The sequence below is a fragment of the Macrobrachium rosenbergii genome, chromosome 6 (genome assembly GCF_040412425.1).
Source record: "Macrobrachium rosenbergii isolate ZJJX-2024 chromosome 6, ASM4041242v1, whole genome shotgun sequence".
Lineage (NCBI taxonomy): Eukaryota > Metazoa > Arthropoda > Malacostraca > Decapoda > Palaemonidae > Macrobrachium > Macrobrachium rosenbergii.
The window spans coordinates 21,842,176-21,868,379 of NC_089746.1; the positions used below are offsets into that span (position 1 = coordinate 21,842,176).

The following is a 26,204-nucleotide window of genomic DNA, read 5'->3' on the forward strand; positions in this document are numbered from 1 at the left end:
TGTGACTAGCATACAATACTCGTCTTGACATGGCTTTTACGTGTGATAGGTGTGCGCGTATATATATTTATATATATGGATATAATATATACACAAACTTTCTTTTCACATCTTGAATAGATTGTTCCCATAGAGCAAGAATTCTGAGCCTCTCTTATCTTTAGAAAAAAAAAAAAATTGAAAACACTTCGAGGGTTTAATGGTATGAACAACAATACGACCAACAATTTTCCTTCCATGTATGAGAGTGACATTCAGAAAATAAACCTTCTTTGTACATAAGGCCTAATCACTTTGAATAATGTGTCACCCTTTTTTGTTTGCGTGAGGATACACTATACACACAAGTCAGGGTTTGTTACAGATGCTGCAAATATGAATCGTGGATACGCGATAAAACGAGTTGAAAAGTGGGAAGAAAGATTCAAGAATTCAAGCTGGAGTGATTTACCATTATTTTTTTCAAATATTTTCCTATATTTTGCTCAAGAGGAGACAAGGACTTGAGAAAGAAGAGGAGGATATGTTTCGAAGAGGTTTATCCTTCTGAATGGCGTTTTTAAGTAAGTATATATATGTATTTATATATAAATTCTTAAGTATATATATTTCTTCTTAGAGGTTAACTTGTTCTTGTCGTTCTTCTTCTTCTTCTCTTCCTCTCTCTCGTCTTCAACAGGGCTGGTGGTGGGGTCTGGACGCACTCATTTATTTTATTTTATTTTATTTGTTTTTACTTACGTCAACCTTTTCCCACTTTTATTCATCTGAGAAAGGTTTACAGCCACACGCGATCCTCCTTCCCCTCATCTTTTAGGCGAAGTAGGGGGGGGGAGGTGGAATGTAGAAGAAAGTGGTGGAAGGAGAGATCAAAGTGGATGAGGGAGGAAGGGGGTAAGGCTGTCTGAAGGAGATATTAAAACTAATGAGGAACCAGCAGTAAGCGGACAGAGTGACCCATACTGAAATGGGGCGTTATAATATATTTTAAGAGTGAATATCAAAAGGTGCTTATAAGAAAAAGGATGCAATCTCAACCTCTTCATAACACTGATTAGAAAGAGCCTAGAGTTAGAGGTAAATCAGTGCAAAATTATCAAATCTCTTAGGAAAACAAAGGGCAAGCATCATCATCATCATGATGATAATAATAATGCCAACGCTATTAACCAACATCATAAACTGTTGACACTTAAAATAGCCAAGGTTAAAAAAAGGAGAAAAAAAGAATAAAGGACACTCGACCAAAATAACAAAGGAGATTCAGATTTACCGAGGTCAGGCACAGACTGATTCCTTTTTATTTTATGTCATGACAGCAAAAGGCTATAAAAGAAAAAGATGATTTAATAGAATGGCATCTGGTTTCAAGGGCTGAAGGAGGAGGAGGAGGATGGGGATGAGGAGGAGGAGGGAGGGGGAGGGGGGACATTGGTTCAACGTTAATAACAACGGCTTTAGAGGGCCAACGGCACAACTCCGGCACCGCCAACACCTTTTTAGAACAACACCTGGACGCCAGTCACTAGGTAAACCCTCGCGGCATCAACGCACGAGTTCGCACTAGACATAACAACAATATATATAACGCAGTACGAGTCCAACAATGTTTTCTGGATATAACTGTGCAGCTGGAGCTGCTTAATGGAGCAACGGGGCTATGGTTAGACTGACATAAACATGAGTCCGCTCCATGGGCTGAAAGACACTGTGAGTCACCGCCGTTGTCCATGGTCTCCAGCGACGTTACTCCTCCACTGTTGCTGCTGCTGCTGCTGCTGCTGCCATTGCTTCCAGAGGAAGGAGATGATGAGAGGGAAGGAGAAGAAGAGTTGACAGAGGCTGCTGTTGCAATGGAGGAGTTGGTGGCAGGGATGGGAAAGGTGTAGCAAATCCTCGGGTGATGTCCAGGGGCCTTTTCATTTGGGCACATGCGGTAGCAGCAGGAATCTTCCCCATACGAAGATTCCTGACCATGAAGATCGCCGATATTTGGGTCTGAAAAAAGATCACCTATAAGCAAACACAAGTATAAAAAAATGCAAAATAAAATGTACCTACCTATTTGTATATGCAGAGTAAGCTTAACCTAAAGTACATTAAAATATACATATTGCTATTACGTATAGTTTCAATCACAACTCAATTAATCACCATTTTGCTGCTTCCTCTATTATAGGATAGCTTCAAAGAAAAGACAACAATGGTCAAAGCCACGCTCATACTGTCCTAACTCCAGAAACTTGGATGACTTCTCTAATCAGAAAATTTCCACATCAACAGCTGCCTGTTCCTCGTAGGCGGGTAGTCCCGTCAGTGTACCTAAGCGATGCACTGTATGCATTACTTAAGATTTTTTGCTGGCGTTCCTTCGGCCCGTAGCTGCAACCCTTTTCATTCCATTTACTGTACTTCCGTTCATGTTCTCCTTCTTCCATCTTACTTTCCACACTCTCCTAACAATTGATTCACAATGCAACTGCGAGGTTTTCTTCCTGTTGTACCTTTCAAACCTTTTTAATGTCAATTTCCGTTTCAGCGCTGAATGAACTCATAGGCCCCAGCGCTCGGCCTTTGGCTTAAATTCTATATTCTACTCTCTCTTCTAGTAACTGCTTGATGCACCTTTACAGAATGCTCATCAGCAAAGCGTCGAATAACCTTACATAAACACTGCCTCTCACCTCGTCTTATCATGTGCTGCCTCACACATCATGCCCTCACACACCTCGTCTTATCATGTGCACACTGCCCCTCACCTCGTCTTATCATGTGCATACTCGCACTTCCTGGATATAAAAGTCATATACAACCTATTTACTTATCTGTCATCGCCTATTCTTTCCACAAGACACACCATCTAAAAACACTTTCGCCAACACTAGCCTTTTTTGCCACCTCTATGTACCTCCACATTTCTCATCCTTTCCGTTCTTCTTATGACATTTCGCAAACACTTTATCTCATTAGTTACATCGTTTCTGTCATTCACACTTCACTTGCATAAGGAAAAATTGGCTCAACAAACCTTTCTTACATTCCCACCTTAGTGTTCATAAACACATGTCTGTTCCCAGTCGTTTCCTCACACTTATTGCTACCTCTCTTGCTCCACATATTCTGTAGCCCACATCTTCTCTCATCCTACCATTCCGTTTGCTAAAAATACCTATATATATCAGCCACTTCCATTCCCCCACTATCCATATCAAAAGTTACTGTTCCATTTTCCTGGTTCCCGTTTACTCTCTCAACCTTACGCTTGTTCACATTTACTCGTAACTTACTCCTCTTGCAAAGACTTTCAAACTCTTTTACTATTTTCTGCTGTTTCTCTTCTCCATCCTCAAACAGTACTGTGTATCATATTCAAATATCAATTAATCCGCATTGCATTCACTACTCACCATTGTCTTCCACAATTTAGCAACCCCCTTCTAGTATCCTCTGTCACAAACAATAATCCATCCATGAATGTGAAAAAAATCATAATAAAGCCTGCAGATTTATCTATAAAGTACAAAATAGCAATTAGTCACATTTTTGGCTGATTATGGTAAACAGCCCCTTAATGAACCCTCTAAACTAACTCAAAGCCAATTCAAGAGGAACAAAGGAATCCCTAAATGAAAATCGTATGATGTGTCAAGACCCGGTAATCATTTAATACACCATAAATTACGCAATGTCCAACAATGGAGCTTTGCTCAAGATCATTAAAACCATGATTTACATGAGGGGAAACGGTAATCAAGGCACAAAGATCAAGTCGGACCAGAATTCCCTCAGGAGGAGGGTAAGAAGACGCAGGATTAACGCAAGTCCTATAACACCCCTTCAAAATCTTGGTGGCACCACTTTCACACTCGAGTTATATTTGTAGCCACTTTTGATAACGGTGATAAGCGCCTTGTGCGTCTGGGCAGAATACAAACTTAGAATGTTTCCTGATTTATTTTTTCTCTCAAGTTCCTGCTTGTCTGCGTGATTATACGTCATATTTTGACCAAAATTCGTAAGATGCATGACGCTCAATTAATCGTCAATGAAAATTAAAATAACTAAGCAGCTGACACTGAGAATATGCGTTGACTAAATAATGAGTACATCAACATTTGACTGCACAAGGAGTACACCAACAATGAAACAAATAATGCCCAAAGATAATTCCAAAGAAATTTCCGTTTACAGCACAAAGGTTCAGCCATAACACGAACGATACAAAAGTTACAGACTCATATTCTCTTCAACTTCTCCATCCAAAAATCCAGTCGACATACTTCAGAGAATCTTCTGCTGCGCTATGGTTGCTAAGAATAGCGTAAACCGCTCAAGTGTCTTTCGATACCGCTGATAAGGCATGGTTGGACGAGGAGGAGACAATGGGAAGTCCCCCTTCGATCGACATCTCTCGTCTTTTGTCTATCGAGTTTGAAAATTATTTATAAGTTGTAATTACAGTGCTCAGGTGTGCGTTTGTGTACGTGTGAGCGAGACCTTGGTTCTGAATATCGAGATATTGACATGGATGTTTTTCGGTGGTGTTCCACAACTTTTGAATGAATTTTGATGTTTTCTCTCTCTCTCTCTCTCTCTCTCTCTCTCTCTCTCTCTCTCTCTCTCTCTCTCACACAGACAAACACACGTACACTCGCAGTGTTACATTTCTCTCTCTGGTTGGTTAAGTGTCCTAAAAACCAGCAAAGTTGGCAGTTTTTTCTATAGAAAAAATTCATGCACACAAAAACGTACCATAAAATTTTCAGGTGACTATAATTTTCAGCAGCTAAGAATACCGCACTGGCAATGTGTGATGTTACAGCTATGCTTTCATTGCAATGGAAAGCGTAAAGGCAAAATGAGATGCTAATGGTTCTCATAAAGCCTTCTGAAATTTCCTATAGTTTACACACACACACACACATATATATATATATAATATATATATGTATATAAACATATACACACGTCTGCGGCTATATTATTTCATTTCCTGGGCATTTTACAGGGGTGAAAGGCTTGAATGCCGCTGGCCACGGGGGAAGAGGCTCATCTGCCATTTATGGGGCATTTCGTCCCACCAAGGAGTCCACAACTGATATGTTTCTCTGCTCAGAGGTTCATTATATTTGTGTATGCCAAACCGCATATACCTGCACATTGCTGCCCCAAATAGTAACACCAATGACTGACCTAAAGTGGGTCCTTGCCAATGGCGTCACGAGAGAGAGAGAGAGAGAGAGAGAGAGAGAGAGAGAGAGAGAGAGAGAGAGAGAGAGAGAGAGAGATCCACCATATAAAGGCATTTGCTCCCCAAAGGATTAAAATATGAATGTGCAAGCGTCGATCATTCTTCGTTATTTTTTCCTATGGAGCCACTATATGTTAGAGGAATTTGCCATTTATATATATATATATATCTATAATATACACGCGTTAGAAGCGGCATAATGAAATAAAGTTTTTTTTAAAGGTATAATTTTTATACATATTTTAAGAGGTCTCTGATTTACAGGTGGCAAAGTTCCAGATTACTATTCTTTTCTACACTTTTTATCTGCGATCAACGTTTGCCCTTTTTATGTATATGTTTTAACCAAAGAATGGTCTCCCCTTCATTACAAAAAAAAAAAAAAAAAAATTCTATTTTCATATATTACCTACGGCGGCCAAATCATTAATAATCCCGTAGACCCCCTGTTCAATGATATTTTAAAATATAAACAGCATTTTTAATCTTTAATAAACTTAGTAAATGGCAACTGCTAACCAACAGACATCCTCTCGACATTTTCAAGGCTTAGGAAGTGCATTAGGTATGAATATACTTATAGGTATATGTATATATATATATGTATGTATGTATGTATGTATATATATATATATATATATATATATATATATATATATATATATATATATATATATATATATATATATATATATATATTAAAACATGCATTAAAATGCTGACGCAGTCAACTGATAATTTACTTCCTTTACAGAACATGAGCAAAGGCCAAACTGAATACAGAACCGCATGCCACAAGTTAAAGACGTTAGTATTCTCTTCAGTGGCCTCTTCTCATGTTGATTCCAGAACATTTTACTGTTAATGGGAATATTCTGAATTAGGCTAAAATGTCACATTCCCTCTGACGTATCAAAAGCTCAGCAGCTATTGCCTTTGAAATAACATGCGAAATGGCATTTTATGAAAAAGGGAGGGCATTCGCGGAAAAGAAAGCGAATGGTCTTTGGACGTGTTTAATAATAATAATAATAACTAATATGGTATATACTCTTTAAAATTACAGTATATATGAACACAAATACTAAGCACTGAACGAGCAGATCATAGTAGTTTTGTGGAATTTTTTAAAAGTTTTGTATAGCAGCTGACAAAACAACAGAACAATATTAATAGTAACTTGACCAGTCTCGGAAAAGTGACTCTATAATTTCCCACTGGACCTCGATAATTTATAGATATTCGTTTTAATATTTTAAACAATTTCATTTATCAGTAACACCTTTTTCTTTTTGATTTTGACTTCACAGATGATTAGTAAATATTGATTTCACAAGGATATCTGAAATTCCTTCTTATGCAATGATTTGCTTAGCATGTATAACAACGTACTCAACCTTTCTCAATTCCATGTAAATGTCACAAAAATTGAGAATGGAAATTAGACTGCACTTGCAGTCAGTGTAAAAGAAGTTACTGGTAAATGGCACATCTGTCGAGCCATTATTACGGTTTCAAAGTATAAATAGGAAAAAGAATTTCTCCAATTTGGATTCGTTTTAAAAAAATCCCGAATCTTGAACAAAACCATGCTAGCGAGATAGATCTGACGTGCAGCTGAAATCAAATTAATGGTACATAATACTCATTATATATAAAAGCACTGATTTAGACGTACACGAACCATAAATTATAATAATCACTGACTACTTAAAATATTTCTCTAGTCGATTATTCTCGATCAAAATTGGTATTAACAGCGCAAGGATCCTCGTCTCTCAAGCGTATATTAGAGACCTTGAAAAATGATGGGAAACTAAAGTCTTATGCTAAAGAGAAAAGAACATTAGCACTGGATAAACCTTTTAGAGTAAAATAAGGATAAAAAAATACCTTTAATAACAAACAACAAACCATCACCACTGTTACCCTGACAGAGGAAGCTTGGTTCTCCCGCCACAGGTTTGTCCTTTGGCAAGAGGTAAGGACACTTCCGTTCTACCTCGTGACAGAATTGACGACACGGTTTCACAATGTGGCCCTTCAGGTAGACAGGGAAGAACTGTGAGCAAACCCAGTACCGGTACGCTTCCTGGAAATAAACGAGAAAGAACTTCAGACAATGTCTAGCCACTCTACCTCTGCAAAAAATGAATTAAAAAAAAACATTGCTTAAAAGCAAATTAAGAGTAAGACAAAAGTGAAAAAATTTATTAAGGTGTTTTCTCAGTCAAAAATAGGTTCTGCGTATACACTATAATACTACAGTTCCATTTATTATAACCAGAACCACTGCTGCAATACCCCTCTGACAAAAATATCGCAACTGAGTAAAATTGTCGAAGCGAAGTAGCTACGCAAACAGGAATCGCAGCCATCACATCTCAAGTATTTTTCGTTTAAAGAGAAATATATTCTAAGCCATATGTTATGGAATTTAATTAAATTAAGTTACAAAAAAATTGTGAAAAGCCAGGATGAATGAATAACATTTCCATGAACACTGCAAGAGAGGCAAGTCCTTCTCCAAAAAATGTCCTTGCAACCATCGAATAACCGCAAACACTAAAACATTTCAAAGTAAAATCCTCTGCTACAACTCATCGGTAAATGCTGAACCATGTGAATTAATATATGTAACAAACCAAGATAAAATTACAAGAACATAATTAAAACAAAAGGAAAATGATTGTATTCATACATATATTCCGATTAAAAGGCCATAATGCATGCAATTAATTTGAAAATGTAAAACAAACAATCAAAGAAATGAGGCAAAAAGTATATGAATAATCAAAACCAATAAAACAAGGGTTAAAAATGATTTTAATTAAAGAAACAAAGCGACCCAGATTCACTACTTGGCAGTGCAAAGCAATCACGAGCAATGGCAAAAGTCGAGACAATTTTATAAGCAAGGCTGCCCCTATAACTCATCTCACTGATGTAATCGCTAAAAAAAAAAAAAAAAAAAAAAAAAAAGATCATCTAAACTTGAAAATGATACTGCACGGCAGGTACAAGGCTCAAATGAAGTGAAAGGCAACAGGATACAATTAAGGAAAAAGGAATAACTTGCATTCAAGAACACTGACTACTTATATTATTTTCTTACGCCTGAAATGATAAAATCCCCACTGGTAAGACTGGCGTTTCCAATCGCACTCGGTTGGATAACTAACTGGCTAAGCTACCTCATCCAACCAACACAGCTATTTTAGATGAATTTATTTACTAAAGGGATTGCCTAACTTTTTCTTTAACCCCTTTCCTCAAGACTAAAAAAGGCACAGATTTACAACAGACTTAAATACAAACCTTGCAATAATGTATATACATTTACAGAATATATACTAAAATACATATATAATAAATATCTACTTTGACAAAAAAATTTTTGAAAGGATATCAGATCTCTAAACATCTATCCAACCGGAATAATTATGTAAAAGAGAAAAAAGATTTTTTTTAACCACTTTCGTTAACACCAAATCTTGATAGAATCCCATTTTTCTTTTCCCTCCCATTTTTCTTTTCCCTTCTCGAAGTTTTTAACTGAAAACCAATTTCAGAAAAAAAGAACGGCATTAAATTTTATCAATTAATTGAGGATTAGAAATAGCTCAAAATATCAAATTACTAATCTGAGGGGAGAGAACGGATTGAGAGGGAAGAAATCCGATTTAGCCCAGACCTAGAAACCATAGGCCTCTCCCCATACACCCACCATCCCATGTCGGGCAAATCATTACCTCATTTCCGGGTCGTTACTTGATGTCGCCTTTCATCCGCATTTTCTTCAACTGAATTATGGCATTCACCTAGTTCTTAACTTTAGCATCCTCGTTACCTGCAACTAGGTTACCTTAGGCAACTCTCTCTCATAACGTCCTGCCACGGGTGTGTAAAAAATAGTGGGGAGCGAGGATGAGTAATTAAAATACTTTTAAGTACATGAATATGGCAGAATGACCAACCTTGAATTTCATTCCAAAGGAACGAAAATAACAATGAAAATTCATTCAAGATTCGGCGTCAAACGAGAAAGCGATGTACAGGATGCGGAAGCACAGGAAAAGGAAGAGAAGCAGGATAAGGAAGAACAGAAAGAGGAAGTAAAAAAAAAAAAAAAAAAAAAAAAAACGAAAAAAATCCGTAAGGAAGTAACAAAAGACGTAAATTGCGAAATTATTCGGAAATGCACCTTCCTCCTTCCATTTGTCGTGAACATGGATGAACTAGTTCCATACGTGGAAAGAAAATTTATTTCTGGAATATAATAATGAATGTTGTTTGAAAGAATGGATTTATAGCCTTCGTGTTGCGTTGATGCTTGCGCCGTGCAATAAAGTAGGACAAAATTATATGAAAATATAGATTTTAATCCATTATTATTTTCAGTCTCTTACAATATAGTGTGTAAATAAAGAGAATATTCTTTTCTATTCAGAAAATATAGTAAGACTTGATATACAACCGATTCATTTTCAAACGTAATAAGTCCGTTTGCATCATAGCTATGGCAAGAAATGTTCATTGTTGCTTGAAATTTAACGTCAGTTGTGTTTAATAGAAACAATCCTTCAAGTCCGAAGGAGTTAGTCACAGATTTATAGCAAAAATGTAAAAAGTTACTGTAGGAGGTTTAGTGCCGTCAGTGGCTATCACAGTGCACTGTAGGCCTTTTCAAAAGGTGTTTGCAGCGTCTCTTCTGCCCCTAGCAGCAACCACTTTTTAGCCTTTTACTTTCCATCCATTCCGGCTTCCTTTCTGCCATTTTGATATCCAACATCTCGTAACTATTGCTTCTTAGTGAAACTGATGGTTTCTACCAATTTCACCTTGAGATCCTTGTACTTCATCTCATTTACGCTCTGAATATTTTTATCTTGCTGTTCAACCACTCCAACTCCCACTTTTCACTGTTTTACACACTGAATGGCTGAAAGTGCCCTTCGCTGCTTGGCGTTATGGCCTAAGTTTCACGAATCACTTATTCATTTAAATAGCCATCTTCTTCATTTCAATTTTATCGTTATAAGGAGGGAGACGGTGAGACTGACATCAAAATACCTTATTGGGACCAGAGAAGCATGGTAGGAAAAGGAAGGATTTAATACAAATGAAGACAAAAAAAAAAAAAAAAAAAAAGTCGTCTTAATTATTTCCCACCTGCTTTTCTTACCAAATTGAGAACTCACTAAAACTAAGGTTTTTTTAATCATTAGCACTTTCGTTATAGTGTAGATAAAAGTAAATTTTAATTCATATCCAATAACAGAAGTCTATTTCTCTGCAAGTCTTAAATATCTATTTTATTTACAAAACAGCAATTTATTCCATCCTTTTTATGGACGTTACCGTCAATACCAACAAATATAAATTAATAAATTGAGTAAAAAAGGATAGGGGCCCCTCATCCTCGTAACAGTAAGTCATGAGGAAAATTTTTAGAGTGAAGTTTTTGCTCATGCATGCAAGAACCCACATATACTTAATAATATATATATATATATATATATATATATATATATATATATATATATATATATATAATATATAATGTATGTTTTGCCTCGAAAAAAAATTGTTGATACTAAAGGAATACATCCTTCCGTGGATACCTGCAACATATTCTCAGCATTTATTGCATAGTCACATCCTCTGAAGATGTGTATAGTGTAAGCTTCATTTTTATTGCTTCATCTTTTGAGTTCCAAATATATATATATATATATATATATATATATATATATATATATATATATATATATAAAATATATATAAATATATATATATATATATATATATATATATATATATATATATATATATATATATATATATACATATTTATATTATAATATTATGTATATGGAACTTGCAAGGATGAAGCAATAAAAATGAAGCTACACTTTATACACATCTTCAGGAATGTTACTACAATAAATGCGGAGAATATGTTACTGGTATCCATGAAAGGATGAATTGCTTTAGTATCAACAATTCTTTTTATTGGAAGAAAAATCTAGTGCTTTTCTTAAACATTTTTATATGTTAATGGTTTTGGGTCTCAAATATAAATTCAGGAAGGAGACTAATTTATGCTCTAAGTGCGATCTGAGTCCATTCTTTTTAGGTTAAAGTGAGGTAGTCAAACCATAATGTTACAAAGATGAACTCACATCATTTACCTTACTCTTAACCTACCGCAAATGGGTTCGAATCCCACCTGCATAAGTTTTGGGTTCTTCATAAATTTCCAATTTGTATTAAGTTCTTACAGCAGTTAAGGGTACCCAAAAAATCTTGGTAACGTAATGTTAAAATTACATTTATGACGTGACCGTAACCAGCAGATTCCACTATCATTATCACGAATATGACAAGTAGAATCTGTTTTTGTTATTAGAGAAATGTGACTTCTTACTAGCACATAAAATTATATACTTTTTTAAAAATAAAATATTATAGAGCCATATCCATCCACAGAATAATCTCAACATTGTACTGGGTCGCAAGGATTTTAATGTTACGCATTTTCCCATTCAGTAACCATTTTATTCGCGAACACTAAATAGCAAGCTTTAGTTTCACCTTGTTCGTAATCCTGATAAACACTAATTACAGCCTGTAAACTTTCTAAAACGGGCGCTGGTGTCCCGAATGCAAAACAAGGACCGCTACAAAATGTGTTTAACTCACTGCACTATTATACTAAAATAATGGATCTCCTTGCGGTTAGCTTTTTGGAATTTTTAACATTTTCATCGTTATAGCGGTTAAAATCACAATAATGAAAACCAAGATAGGTAACACCATGACTCGATCAAATTCGACTGATTATAATAACAATGATTAAAAAGACAATAGCAATAATACGTGAGTGACGACCTCACGTCCTAAATCTAGCCATATAAGAACACGGATAACTCTATCTTGAACTTCTATTCACAATGATAAGATGTTTAAATTTTAAGCCATATTACAATTAAACATAACCAACATTCAAACTGTTTTATGAATCGTTCTTTGTACACATCCAGTATGTAGAGAACATCATATTTTATAACCTGACAACTCGTCACCAATATATATTGGAAACTTCTGAAATCAAATGGATCCTAAACTCAGATTTCAATATTAACACTTAAAAAGAGTAGTAAAAGTGGATAATAATTCTGAATTACAATACCCTAAACATACAAAATATAACATTACGTTACAAAAAAATTAAGTTGCATAAAAAATATTTCGTGGCGTATGTCTGGGATATTTCTCACGAAGAAAGTGGAAAAATATTAGCTAGATGATTGGGAGTTATGGGGCAACTTTCAACACAAAATTTACAAAAAATTACAACATGCTTATTACCGGTAAATACAATAGGTCAGTTACGTTGATGTAAAAAGAAGAATAGGCGCCTTGCACTTGTTGCTGTTCTTGATAATAAAGAACAACAATGTTCATAAGATACTGAGATCAAACACACTTACCCGAGTGAATCCCAGGACACACTTCCAGTAAACATAACGTGCATTCAAAGATGACATTATTCTTTAGTGAAAAAATCAGATTGAATGCCATTTTGTGATGCGCTAAAATGTAATATCTTTTATAAACAGTTTAAAGACTGTTTAATGCAAATATAGCCTTTGTGACTAACCTTCGTTCCATGATGGACTTCGCAAAATTTATGACACGATGGTGCTCGCATCTACATAATTATTCAGGTTCCAGAAAGCTTTCATCATACATCCCTTGAATGCCTTGAGTAAAATCAGAATTTAGTTGAATTTCTGCATTCTTATCTTTGACCTGGATGGAATCTAATCACAATATCCTGGGAAAACCTCAAATAAGAAGGCAAAAACTGGATCACAATAATTTGGTTTCGTCTCTCTGCAAGAAATTACTTGAGTAGATTTGTCTCTTTATAGCTTAGCTAAATTAATCGTTATATCCTGGAAAATCATTAGAAAATTAGGAGACAAAAATAAAGGAGAGTAGTTTCCAGGTCTATGACTGGCAAAAGTACAACGAAAAAAGTGACTGCCACTCGTGTTCCCAATGTCCAACGCCTGTCGAAAATCGAAGCCTAAGATTAGTAAGCTATTCTATTCGGAACTTCTGTTTCTATTTAATCGTAACGTTTTCAACCTAAGAACAATAATACTTCGATTCAACTGCCAGGCAAATAAATCTTTTACCGATTTCAAAATTATTCCTAATAATTTCTCAGAATATTGGCACAACTAAATATAAAACTTACGAAAATGTATTCTCTGATTCAGTATTGAAAAAATAATCATCAGCAGACAAACGAAAAAATAAAATAAAAGTAAATAAATGTTGTAAGAGAACAAGAGTTTCTTCTTTTAACGTAAGGGCTGCCAACGCAAGCAATATCCCGCTATTACGAAACATAAACCTGAAAAGAAAAGTCTCCGCCCTTAGTCATGCTCAAGTATCAGAATCATTCCAGCTTTTATGGGCAATGCTTAAACTCCAGACAGACAGAGAGGATAAAGAGTGAGAGGCAGAATGGGCGAGGATATGGGAGGCCATTTGGAGGAGTCTCACTTGGGTAGCAACGCTCATGAAGGTCACTGGCCTCAGAGCCCCTCCTGGAACGCCGATCCGCTTCTGAGAGCTTTCCGTATAGTCAATTGGTCTCCTTTCCAAATCTCAATAAATCCCCAAAAGAAGCAAAATGAAAACACACAAACACATATGTTACAAACTAATACACAACATATTTTCATTAATCTTTTAGAGCTTAATACAAAATTGAAAATCATATCACGTACGTGTGTCTGTATGTATTTTGCATGCCAATCCACAATATAATAAAATTAGTTAAAATTTCTGAAGCTGATACAAAAGTAAATGGTAAACGAAAAAGAAGAAAAAATTACGAAACACAACAGCCATAATAAGCCATAGCTCAGAGAAATGAATGGGTGATAATAATATTATTATGATCAAGTCTAAACGCCAGCTGGTTTGCATGAACGGAAGAGGCATTTGCCGCACGCACTAATGCCTCGAAGGGTAAGATACCCCGAATATCACATTAACTGAAATCTCGATGCCTTACCTTCCAAGAAAACATCAAGTAATGTGAGATGAGGCCATCCCGAGAGCAAAGATGTGGTCAGACTTTTTGAACATTTGTCAAAGCATATCAGGTTTTAAGGGTTGCATCCATGGCGTCCTTTAAATACAAATCCACAGTTTCGATGACATTCTTCACAAGCAAATTTAGTTTCTATGACATACTTCCAAAAGCTAAATCGGCACAGTTCACAATATTCTTAACAAATCTAATAACAAGTCATGAGTGAATTAATGACAAAACACACACATATATGTATGTGTAATTGCGTCCGCAAATGTAAGGCTTTTACTCGCCAAGTCGAGAGAGAGAGAGAGAGAGAGAGAGAGAGAGAGAGAGAGAGAGAGAGAGAGAGAGAGAGAGAGAGAGAGAGAGACTTTCAAACTGCCATACTTGTAAAAAAGAAAGTCTGTGAAAAGATGAATAAAGTTTCTCATTGGCCGAAAGAACTTCCAGGTCCCGATAAGATCATCCGGTGCGGTGCACTTTAGGAAGCCATTCCCCCCCTCTTTGGTTATTATCTTATATCGGCGTTTATCTTTCCTGAGGGTCAAGAGAGGGGTCAATAACCGTTATCTCTTTCAATGGCCTTATCTTCAACCGGATGTTTTCTGGGGAGAGGTAGAGGAGGAGGAGGAAAGGTTGCGAATTACTTACTTGGCCATTTCACAAGATAAGTTTCGACAAAGAAGAGGACGCTGCTTTGTTCTTAGTTTCTCAATGCGTTGCTTAGTTTCCTAAGCAGGAGAAAAATTAAAATTGTCAGGGGTTTAATAAAGCGTGAAGTCAATTACCCTTCTGTTTGTTAATAATAATAACAAACAGAAGGGTAATTATTATCAATGGACCACTAATTACAAGCCTACTATTATTATTATTTTTCACTTGTAGTCCTGTGCTACTTTATTACTAGTGCCAGTCCTGTTTCCTGGTATCACTGGTAACCTCTGTGGTTTGGTATTAATGGCATTACTTCGTTGAGTCTCGCACATATGATTTAAGTCATTCGTATCATTTTTAGAAAAAAAATTTGGTCATTACTTACTGACGTAACTTTGTTCTCAAAGGATGTACATACAGTTTCTTGCTTGATGGCACTCTCACACTGTCATCATATTTGACTTAGCTTGACAAAGTCTTCAGTTTAGCTCACTGTTTCAAACTTTGGCTCCATTTACCTGAATATTTTTTTCTATTCAGTAACTACACTACGGAATTTGCAAGTTGACGCCTGCGATGGAGTCAATCTAGTTTTCCCTTTGAGAATATCCCCTTTGTCCCAAACCACTTGGGATATGTCAACTGTCACCCTTTTTTTCCCCTTCAACTTCAATTTCGGGAAATCTTTACCACCACTTGCATCGTTTTTAACAAAACCAAGCCATATACGCGTGCTTTCTTGTCCCTTACATTACATGACCCTTTTGTAAGTACTCATTCATACACACACACACACATATATAATATATATATATATATATATAGGTATATGTATATATATATATATATATATATATATATATATACACACACGCATATATATATATATATATATATATATATATATATATATATATATATATATACACACACGAACGACTATGTGCTATACTGTCCCCCCCGTAGGGAGTAGTGGCGTAAGTGCACGTCACGCGGTGCACTGTAGACATTACTTCAGGTTCTTTGCAGCGTCCCTTCGGGCCCTAGCTACAACCCCTTTCATTCCTTTTTCTGTACTTCCATTCATATTCTTTTTCTGCCATCTTGCTATCCACCCTCTACTAACAACTGTTTCATAGTGCAACTGTGGGGCTTTCCTCCTGTTACACCTTTCAAACCTTTCTATTCTCAATTACCCTTTCAGCGCTGAACGACCTCATAAGTCCCAGCGCTAGGCCTTTGGCCTAAATCCTATATTCCATTCCATTCCTATAACCTTTTCCCAGTCAACTAGTCTACCCGTCAAACATTGTGAGTATTCTATTTTTTTTTTTTGTCATTCTATTGTAATTTACATATAGTTATTGCAAAGAAGTACTCAATGTTCATATGAATTAACTGTAAGATGAATGTTATGTGAAAGAATTATTCGAGATTTTGTTATAACAAAACAAATATATAACTAGCAAATAATGAACTTCTGACATCGATGGCTACGGTAGTTGTCATATCAGCTTATCAATCAATTAATATCAGCTGTCAATATCTCCACATTGCTGTTTGCAGGTTTTATCTAATGTTCATGCAATCAGATTTTTAATAAAATCTTGCCATCGAAGCACTGAAACTTCTGAAAGCCTGAATAATAAACTACTGTACATAAAGGAGTATATCGAAAGTGGTTCACTCATGAATAGCACAGTAATTTCACAGTGTCGGATGAAAGCACCTAAACATTAACTATTAAAATGTACAGTACAGTGATACAATTTCCATTCACGAAATTTAATAAGTAGATCCAGTGAATCAGATTATATACATACATACATATATATGATTTTCTCCAAAGAGAGTAGCTCCTGAAAAAAATACAACAGTCACTGCCACATCCGTACTTGAAACAGCTAAATCGTGGTTGGACAAGCTTGCAGTAAAATGTATAATACACTGGCCGCTTTTTACACCTACGCAAAAGGCTCATCAGCATCGTGTCGACCCGCCCGCCGCACTACGCCATTCATCCTGATCTTGCACACACTCATGCTTCCTGGATATCAAAAGTGTTACTTATCAATACGTATTTAACCCATCTATCCAGCCCCTTCCAGGTCATCACCTCTTATTTTCTCCAAACACTTCTGAAATGTACGTTCTTTTTTTACCAACTTATCATTATCCATTCTTTCCACATGCGGAAACCTTCTCAAAACACACTGACCCACCCTTCCACCTACAGTACGCTAACCTGTTTTACGACTGCTGGCATCTCATTTCTCACCCGGTAAGTCTTTTTCTGCGGCATATTACTATGCAGACAGGTCACCTTAACAGCCTCAACCCTTTTTCTTTCATTCGAGTTCAACATCCGCACTTCACTTCCCTAAAGGATATACAGATAAACAGATATTTTGACCTAAATGTTCTAAGATATGAAAGCAATAAGGAAGACAGTGATTTCTTGTAAAAGATTGTCTTTCCATTCCTGGTAAGATAATCGTGTAAAACAGACCTGGTTTTCAATCTGATCAGATCAGCCAATCAAATAATCTTTGCTGTTTCAACTATTTTTAGACTCTTCACGAGTCGGGGACCTTCGATTTCTAGGTTGACAAGCTCGTTTCAAAGAGTTGAAATTTTCAGCTAAGTGGTCTGGTTTGTTTCGTAAGTTTTTCGTTTCATAAGATATGGTGTTATAATTCAGATTGAAAGGTTCGTTTTATATGTTCGGGATTTTCGGTTAACTGGCTTGAAGGATCGTTTTATAAGTAAATGAATTTCCGATTCATAAGCTGGATAGCTGAAGGCTGGTTTCATTAGTTTAAATAGCTTTCTTTTTTGGATTGGTGTAAAAAAAAAAAAGACTTCAACAATGTACATTAAGTTAAGGAGGGGTAATCTCTAGTTCACAGCATGCTTCAGACACAATTTCCCCATTCTGTTTCTCTCACACAAATATGACATTCGGTCAAAATGCCTGCTTCAGCTGAGTGCTACCTACACATTAATTAATTGGCCTGCGTGACCTTCAGTTCTAAACATTTCAACACATTAACATTAATATACTTTAATAAATCTGGCGTTATATCCTTCAGAAATTTACCTTGAAATGTTTATTCTAATTGCCCGGTAACCCCAGGTTTATCATAACAATTTCTCTAAAGATTTGCAAATTTACTATTCTGCCAGCACTTACTATTGTGTGAATAGTTACACACACAATATTGTTGAAGTACCGGCCAAAGTACTAAGTATTGAGTCAGACTTCAAAGACAATTCTTTTTTCCGTGTGATTTAAGTTTTAAGGCTCCCTTTATCCTGACTGCATATTGTTTCAGTGGGGCTCAACTATCCTAAAGACTTCAAACTTCTTGGAAATTTCTGTTCGAGGAATTCCAGCTATAGACTAGTTCTTCTAGCTAATAGGGGAAGCAACAATAACTAATAACTTCTGTAACAGAACACGCAACTACGCACAGCCTAGTTCTGACCTAAGCAACAGACCTCAACGCCACGCATAAACATGTCTTAGAACACCTTTTTGTGGTTCGTTTTCACGATTTCATGACAAAAAACAGTGAAGTCGGTATCCTTGGAGAACCATTAAAAATTTACAGTAGCATAGGACGAATGATGATCATACATCTGCAAATTAGAATATTTCCAATTTTGCCCTGTAAAAAATTAAACCAAGTCTCTCGTTGTCCGATTACCAAACGAAACTGCCACCAGCTACAGCTCTAATCCATCGCAATATATTGCAATATTGCAGTTGATCATTTAAGTCGCCTTTTGCAATTACTTGCAAGAATCTCAGCCAGCAATTAGCGGGAAGCGGGGGGAGGGGTTATGGGAACCTCTGCAGCGCCTAAACGACACGGGATTACGTCGCTGGCAAGGAAGCTTAAAGCAGGCTATTATCGATTCATCTATTTTCATTAAACTTTATCCTATGCATCCTACCGCAATAATACGCGAACGACGCAGTGAATCTTACATTTATCTCGAATAACGAAAAATAACGCTGGATTTCTCAAGCAGCACAACGTAGATGTGTAAACGTATCTATTTCTGGCACAACTCCTACTATCTTTAGCTTTTAACCTAATAACCTTCCCAAGTGAAATTGAATTATCAATTTTCCTCTCCCTGCGTCCATAATATCCTCTCCAGGTAGTTGGGGACGCTTAGCATCTTCTCCTTCCATATGTTCATGTAACTGATTGGTGTATTCATGAGACTATTTGTGGCACACAAGTCAGCTCAAGGGCCACATTTACTTGCTCTCCGTTTGGGTGACCATGCAACCGATGCTCTCAAACCCTGGGTTATGACATAGAGAATGCGACCATGCCTTACCCAAGTCTTGGGTTTGAGTGCACTTGCCCGAGACCACACTAAGATAAACAGTTTATTTTTTTTATACTTATTCATTCATTTATTCATGTATTTACTTAAATATCAGTTATCAGCATCTATATCCACATTCACTTTTAACAATTTTTCCTTATTTATTTTGCATTCTTATTTATAGTCTACTCAAATTTGTTAGTTCATTGACGTCTCTAGCATGTAGTAATTCTACCTAGGTAAGTTGCAATATGAGTGGAGAAGCTTACCCCAGCAAATTTACTGAGAACTGTAGGATAGCATCTTCTGGATCCACTTTATTATTAAGGGGAAAAAGGGTATGAAGAAAAATATGTAATTAGTAAACAAGCGATAAAAACGCAAAGAGCACTGATTTTTTTTAGTTGATTACGCTACAATTTCTCTGGGAAAAGGATCTCAACTTATCGATTTTTTCCACTTCCAACGTTCTAAACTCTGTCAGGACCAAGATAACTGCACTAAAATTTTTCTGCTTTTAACGTCTTTACATATCAGTCAGGTCACAGTGTTAACAGCACACCAATACGAGGTAATGCAATTACCCTAAGTATTTTCCTTATTACTTGCACACAAACAGAAAGAAAAAAAGTCTCTACAGTACTTCACTAACAGGTTGTAAAATACCCCTGAAAGAATGAAAAGAAATTGCTGAAATCTGAATCAGTAAGAAATGATACTTTGCACACGTTATTGAAGTAGCAATGTACAGTTCATTCTCGTTAAAACTGCGTAATCAATGATATAATGTATATATATATATATATATATATAAAATTTTCTTATTACCTCATTTCTTTGTAATGCTTGGCGCCATGAGAGTACTGTCTTCTAGTTTCTAAGCAGGTTTTAAGGGATAAGGTTGGTAGCCCCTCGCCCTGTCTATACAACAGACAGTGGGCTTAAAGTGATCCAAAGACTTAGCAAACATGAACTATGCAATGCACCACTCCGTCACGTCAGTTATTCTGGCTTATAGACACTTGCACAAGGCCGGCTATTGGTCATAATACCCTTACGCTTTTACTATATACAACATGCATATATATGTATGCGTTGTGTGTGCAATACTTGCTAACATAATTCCCTTCTTATAATGCACTAGGCGTAAGTTCTGACCGGTTTCGATTTCAATTTCAGAGGACTGATACACTGGTAAAAATTTACAATATATATGCTAGGGCACAGGACAAACAAACATACCGACCGTTGGCAACCAAATATTCACACCTGACAGGTGAGAAAGGAGAGAGGGAGGATTCCTACACTCTCTAAAGACTAAGGTCAAGCACTCTATTTACAAATCTGTTTATCTTTGCCCGTGACCTCACACCCTTTTCCCTGCCCATTGCCAACTGCCAAGCTTAAAATCTATACATTTCAGATATTTCATTTGAAGTAACTGGATCGAATTTGTATATGCCTTGACCGATATTCATGTTCAAAATCACGTGATACTCAATACTCTTAACTGTCTATGTGAAAGCAATTTTTTGGATGGCGATACTTTTGGATGGCGATACTTTATTGGTAAATATAAAAAAAAAAAAAAAAAAAAAAAAAAAAAAAAATTAACCACTTTTGAGCCCAAATACCAACTGCAATGTCTCTGAAGGTTTTAACGGACGTTAGGAAGAAATTATTAGCTCTGTCGATAATTCTTGCATAAAAAAAACATACTGTGTCAAGCTTATTCCCAGTTATTAAATTTTTCTCATTTTCAGTCACCTCTTAAAATGAACACTTTCTCAACCTTGGTCAATCTTGTTAACAGTTCCAGTAGTACAAATAAAACAAAGAAAAATACATTTAAATAAGTTTAGCGATGTCCCACTAGCGTCATTATCATCTGCTATCTTTTAGGACTAGCACGAAAGAGCAGAAATAGGGGATAATGTAATCTGAGAGGACGGAAGTGCCACATTGCTGTGCTGGGTGTGGACGTTAAGAAGCCGGTAATGGTGTTGCCAGGGAACCACCTGCAATTGGTATGGTTGCGAGAAAACTACTGAGATTATAAGTGGGTGTTTCTGAGCAGTTATGCTGTACTGTGGAAAACAGCTGATTTCATACCTGGGTGACGTGGGTGAAAGCGATTTGGATGGACAAAACAATGAACTTGTTTTTGGGGTTGAGTAAGTGCTGATCACTTTCTTGTGACCTGTATAAAGTAAAACTGTTCGGTCTTTAAATAGACAAACCTAGTAAAAGTGGAAACGACATTGTTAATGCAACGAGTTGTGTGTTTTCCAGGTTTAAAATTTCAGAGAGAGAGAGAGAGAGAGAGAGAGAGAGAGAGAGAGAGAGAGAGAGAGAGAGAGAGAGAGAGAGCGTAATCATGATTTTCCATCATATTCAAACTACGTACTCCAAATAGTAGGATAAGCTATGAGAGAGAGAGAGAGAGAGAGAGAGAGAGAGTTCTAGGAAGAAGAATTGGGTCCTTCACGTGGAAGGACATCAAAAATGCGGTCATCCTGAAAAACAAGGAGATGATGGCGAAGGCGCAGCAGCAACTGACATTTGGACCCTGAGGGAGCAAGAGGCCCTCGCTCTTATTACCTCCATCGAAGGAAATGAATGGGCTTCAATGTGCCATCGGTTCCCATAGCAACGACAGGGAGAGGGAGAGGGGGAGGGGGGAGGACAGAGAGGGAGAGTGGTTAGTGCCTTTGATCTTTTACACGGGAAGGAAATACATCCCTCCTGTTTGTCTCTTTACTTCATCTCATTTTTTCCTTTCCTTCCACAGAACACACACGTGCATATATAACTGTATACTGTACATTAAGCTTAAATAAGAATTGAGGCAATAACTACTGCAACATTTATTTTTTTCTTCAACTCTTGAAAAACGGTTGAACCTCCAGTGCAGAAAACTTCCATAACATAAGCTGTTTTACATAAAAAAGAAAAGCACATCGAATCTCCTAAACAATCTACACCATTTACCCGCATCTTCACGTTTACTTGATATTATGCCCTTCCATTCCAACACCATGTAACCAACGCTGTGTGCGTCTCCTCTCTTTCCCCTAGAATTTATGAATTTTAAACACTTTCCACCAAATTTGCCACCCTCCAGTCTCTTCAAATGACCAAACAGCCTTGGACCCTCATTTTACATCATCTATCCTATTTACCACATCTTGATATCTTTTAATTTTCCCCGTTTCAACCCATCTTAGTGTAATTATAATAAACATAGAAGTCATCTCAACGATTCCTATTTTATAAACTTCCAAGTTCATGTGTTTCCCCGTTACTCTCAAGCATCTCACACAGCTGTTTCTTAAAAAAACATTTGAACAAAACAATACAGTTTTTTAGTTTTCACTATATCCTTTTAGTCCATACAGAGATGCTACAACATATTAAATCTTTAAGAAGCTCCACGAAGCTTCATCTTGTTTGACTAATCATCTACTGTAGATACATAGCTTTTCTTACGTTACTCTATTACTAGATAAGTTGTTACGATCAGTAAATGGCAAGGAACATTTTCCAGTTTGTTTGCCTTGCATACTGTGCAAAATCTTGTCAAGCTGAGATAAAGCATTATTCAAAGTGAGATTACAGAATCTTCTTCTGCAGCAATTCTCAATTCCTATTCCTTTCCTGAATCTTCTGTCAAGTATGTCAGAGCTATCAGATATCAACTTTTTAACTATGGATACCATAGAGAACAAGAGATCAGACCAGCAAAGAAAGAAAAGCTTTTCTTCCACAGTTCTTTATAAATTTACTATAAATCTTGAAAGAAAAGTCTAAAAAAGGCTAGACTGAAATCCCAAACCAGGAGAAGGTATCCCTTTCTGGCGGCAATATAAAGACAATACCAATTAAATCGATGGACACATTAATGAGCTTCTCATGTTTCAGCAAGTGCCAAAGCAAAAACCTTACTTCACAGCCATCAAAATAAGGTTTTATTAATTCTGCAATCTATGAACTCAGTAGTATATAACAATACTGTTTGTGCAATTACAGTGATATAAGTAAAGTCTGACAAAACAAGTTACCAAATTGAAAGATGCATCCTGAGTAAATAGGATATTCAAAATGGATAGAGTAGGGATATTCTGGAAGTAATATGGATTAATGAACTTGAATCAATTTGCAAGATATGCGCCTAGAGCTGTAATATTAACAAAGACTACATAAAAATTATTAATTAGCAAAAGCGTCTGATTTGTGATCAAACTAGTTTGTTCTCGAAAACAGATTTAGTGAATATAAGACTCAACTGGATTTGCTTATACAAATGCCGGAATCTTCTCCGTGGGAGTGATCAGGGCTTTATGTGAATGACCTCTTGAATTTGAAAGTTTTTTATAATGAGACAATGGACGAAATAAAATTTGGTGTAGTAAATATCAGGATGAATTACTAAGTGCGTTATTTGTTCCTGGGGTTCCCTAAAACGGGTGGCAGAGCTGAAAGAATAGTAAAAGATTCCACACGATTTGGATGAGCTAGTTTCGCCATTTCCTTAAAGAAGAGATAAAGAAATGAATGAAGAACCATCTTGGAGAATTAAAAGCAAGACGAGTCACTCTAACATTTTACCATTACTATATCCAGAAATATAATTCATATAAAGAACGGTGCGCGGTAAAGACCACTAACGTGGCAGAAAAATGAAAAGGGCATTTTAAAGTCACTATTCCTTACCAGGAGAGACTATTTACCCTTCACCAAGACGCACCACATCTCTTGCAAGGAGATCCACCCCAACGTTCGGGAAGCCAGTGACATTAAACCCCAATGATTATCTCCCACAGCCACGACCTTACTTTGCTGTTCAAGTCCTACAGTTTCTTCCTACATTTCCAACGCCTTTATAACATCCAAGTTTTGTTGCCCTCCTCCCTTCCTCCTCAAAAATTTCAAAATGCATAAGTCGTTGATGACCCCATTCGCATGTTACCCCTGGAAGGTGGCTCTTCCCAAACAAAAGTCGAACAGCAGACTCATAACTGACGGCACAGTTATTTCTCCATCTTCATTATCACCATGCGTCACGAAGGAAGAGGAGAACCATTATGTTGAAGGAGAAAGAGAAAGAGAGAGTCTTCAAATGCTATTTCGTTTTCGTTTCTATGTTCTTTTCGTATTAGAAAGAAAATGCCAACCTATTTAATGTCATTTATTATTTATTACTTTCTGCACCCGTAGTACTAATCACGCAAGAGATATTTGTTTTTTCCCCCTAGCATGTATTCATGTACTTCAGCCACTTCAAAATTTGGCAGGATAACCTGTATTCATTTCATTATGTAACCACTGTGTGTAAAAGACATGTGAATGCAACATGCAAGAATGTTCTCAAGTAATCCCTGAAAAATTTTGGCCATGCAACTTATTTTATCAGCAGATCACTCCCGTTGCAGAAAAATAAAGCTACAAAGCATCACCCATGAACACATCAATGCAACGACGGCACTAAGTAGAGAGCATACCACCGGCAATGTCACTCAACAATAAACAAAAGAAGCGCTTGACATAGTTATCCATATTATCTGTATTTTTTCAATCATGAATACAAAACAGTTCGCGTTTTCTTAAATATACACAAACAAAATATTAATAATTTATATCATTCCCACATTGACAAATCTTCATCAACAGCAGCCTAAAGTATATTATTGGGAGCGAATCGCCCCTTTGTACATACTCAACCAGAATCATTTCAATCCATTCCTCTGTTCCTGGGATATTTTGTTACCATACACAAGCACCCGGACGGAAGCGAAAAAGAACATTTTCTCCTAACAAATTCTGAGAAAATTACAAATGGTTGAGAAACTAGATAAAATGAATCATCTCTCTCAGCGAACCGTTGTTCTTAGGTACTGTGCAACCCTTACTAAAAAAGTTGATATTTCGTAAAAAACCATTCATCTGTGTATATAAGAAACCATAACATAAATAACAACAGTAAAGCTAAAAGGTTCTTTCTAAAACGGTTGCTTAATCTCCCCTACGACAGCCACAAAATTTTAATTCAAATTTCCTAAATTCTAAGTTGACTTTCAAGCTTAAAAATCAACAGATTTTTATTATTTGAGTTCCTCCGTCTGCTTGGAAATGATTTCGACTCGTCACAAAATGCATCCCTCTTCATGTCGTGGAATGATCAATGATCAACTTCCGCTCATTTCCTCCTCCTCCTGCCTTGAAACGATCAGACGACGATCACAGAATTTTCTCATTTGACCCATCTTACCCTTTCCGTGGACATGACCCTGCTTCCATTTTCTCCATATTGGAGAACACCAGTTTATATCCGATTTCCCACTGAATCTAAAAAATTGGTCCGTTCATTTTATCCATAAATTGCACCCACCAATTTATTTTTCACTTATTCGTTTTACTTAATATTCATGTATTCACTTATTTTCTCGTTGACACTGTTCTTCTTTCTGTATGTTAAGTATGAGCTTGTCTCAAACTTATCAGCAGATGTCCTTCCTGATTTTTCCGAGGACTTGTAAATCAATACTTCAACACATATTTTTTCTTCTTAATTCCTGAAAACGACTCACTGGCCTTCAGTTTTACATTTTCCCAGTTACTAAAGCGGGAAAATGAGCAGCTTGTCTCCCATTTTCGTTTCACTTAATTCCTTTTTTTTTTATTTGGCAATGGCCACATGACCTTGCTGTCTCATTTCATATTCAGTATGAAAATAGTGAAAGGGTCATTTCCTCATTCACTGGTATAAAGGACCTTCGGTGATGAAAAAAAAGCTTTCCTTTTCGAATTCAGTGGTAAGAAGGATTTTAA

General features: G+C 36.4%; 1 protein-coding gene across 1 annotated transcript in view; it reads right to left on the minus strand.

Annotated features, from left to right (window-relative positions):
- Nucleotides 1-479: 479 nt before the first annotated feature.
- LOC136839310 (nuclear pore complex protein DDB_G0274915-like) overlaps nt 480-26,204 on the minus strand; it is a 546,148-nt gene continuing 520,423 nt past the window's right edge. The window contains exons 2-3 of the mRNA XM_067105181.1: nt 7,181-7,343; nt 480-1,998 (exon numbers count right to left, since the gene is read on the minus strand). Of these exons, the coding sequence (XP_066961282.1) occupies nt 1,526-1,998; nt 7,181-7,343 (636 nt within the window). The 3' untranslated portion in view covers nt 480-1,525. The remainder of the gene's footprint in view (nt 1,999-7,180; nt 7,344-26,204) is intronic.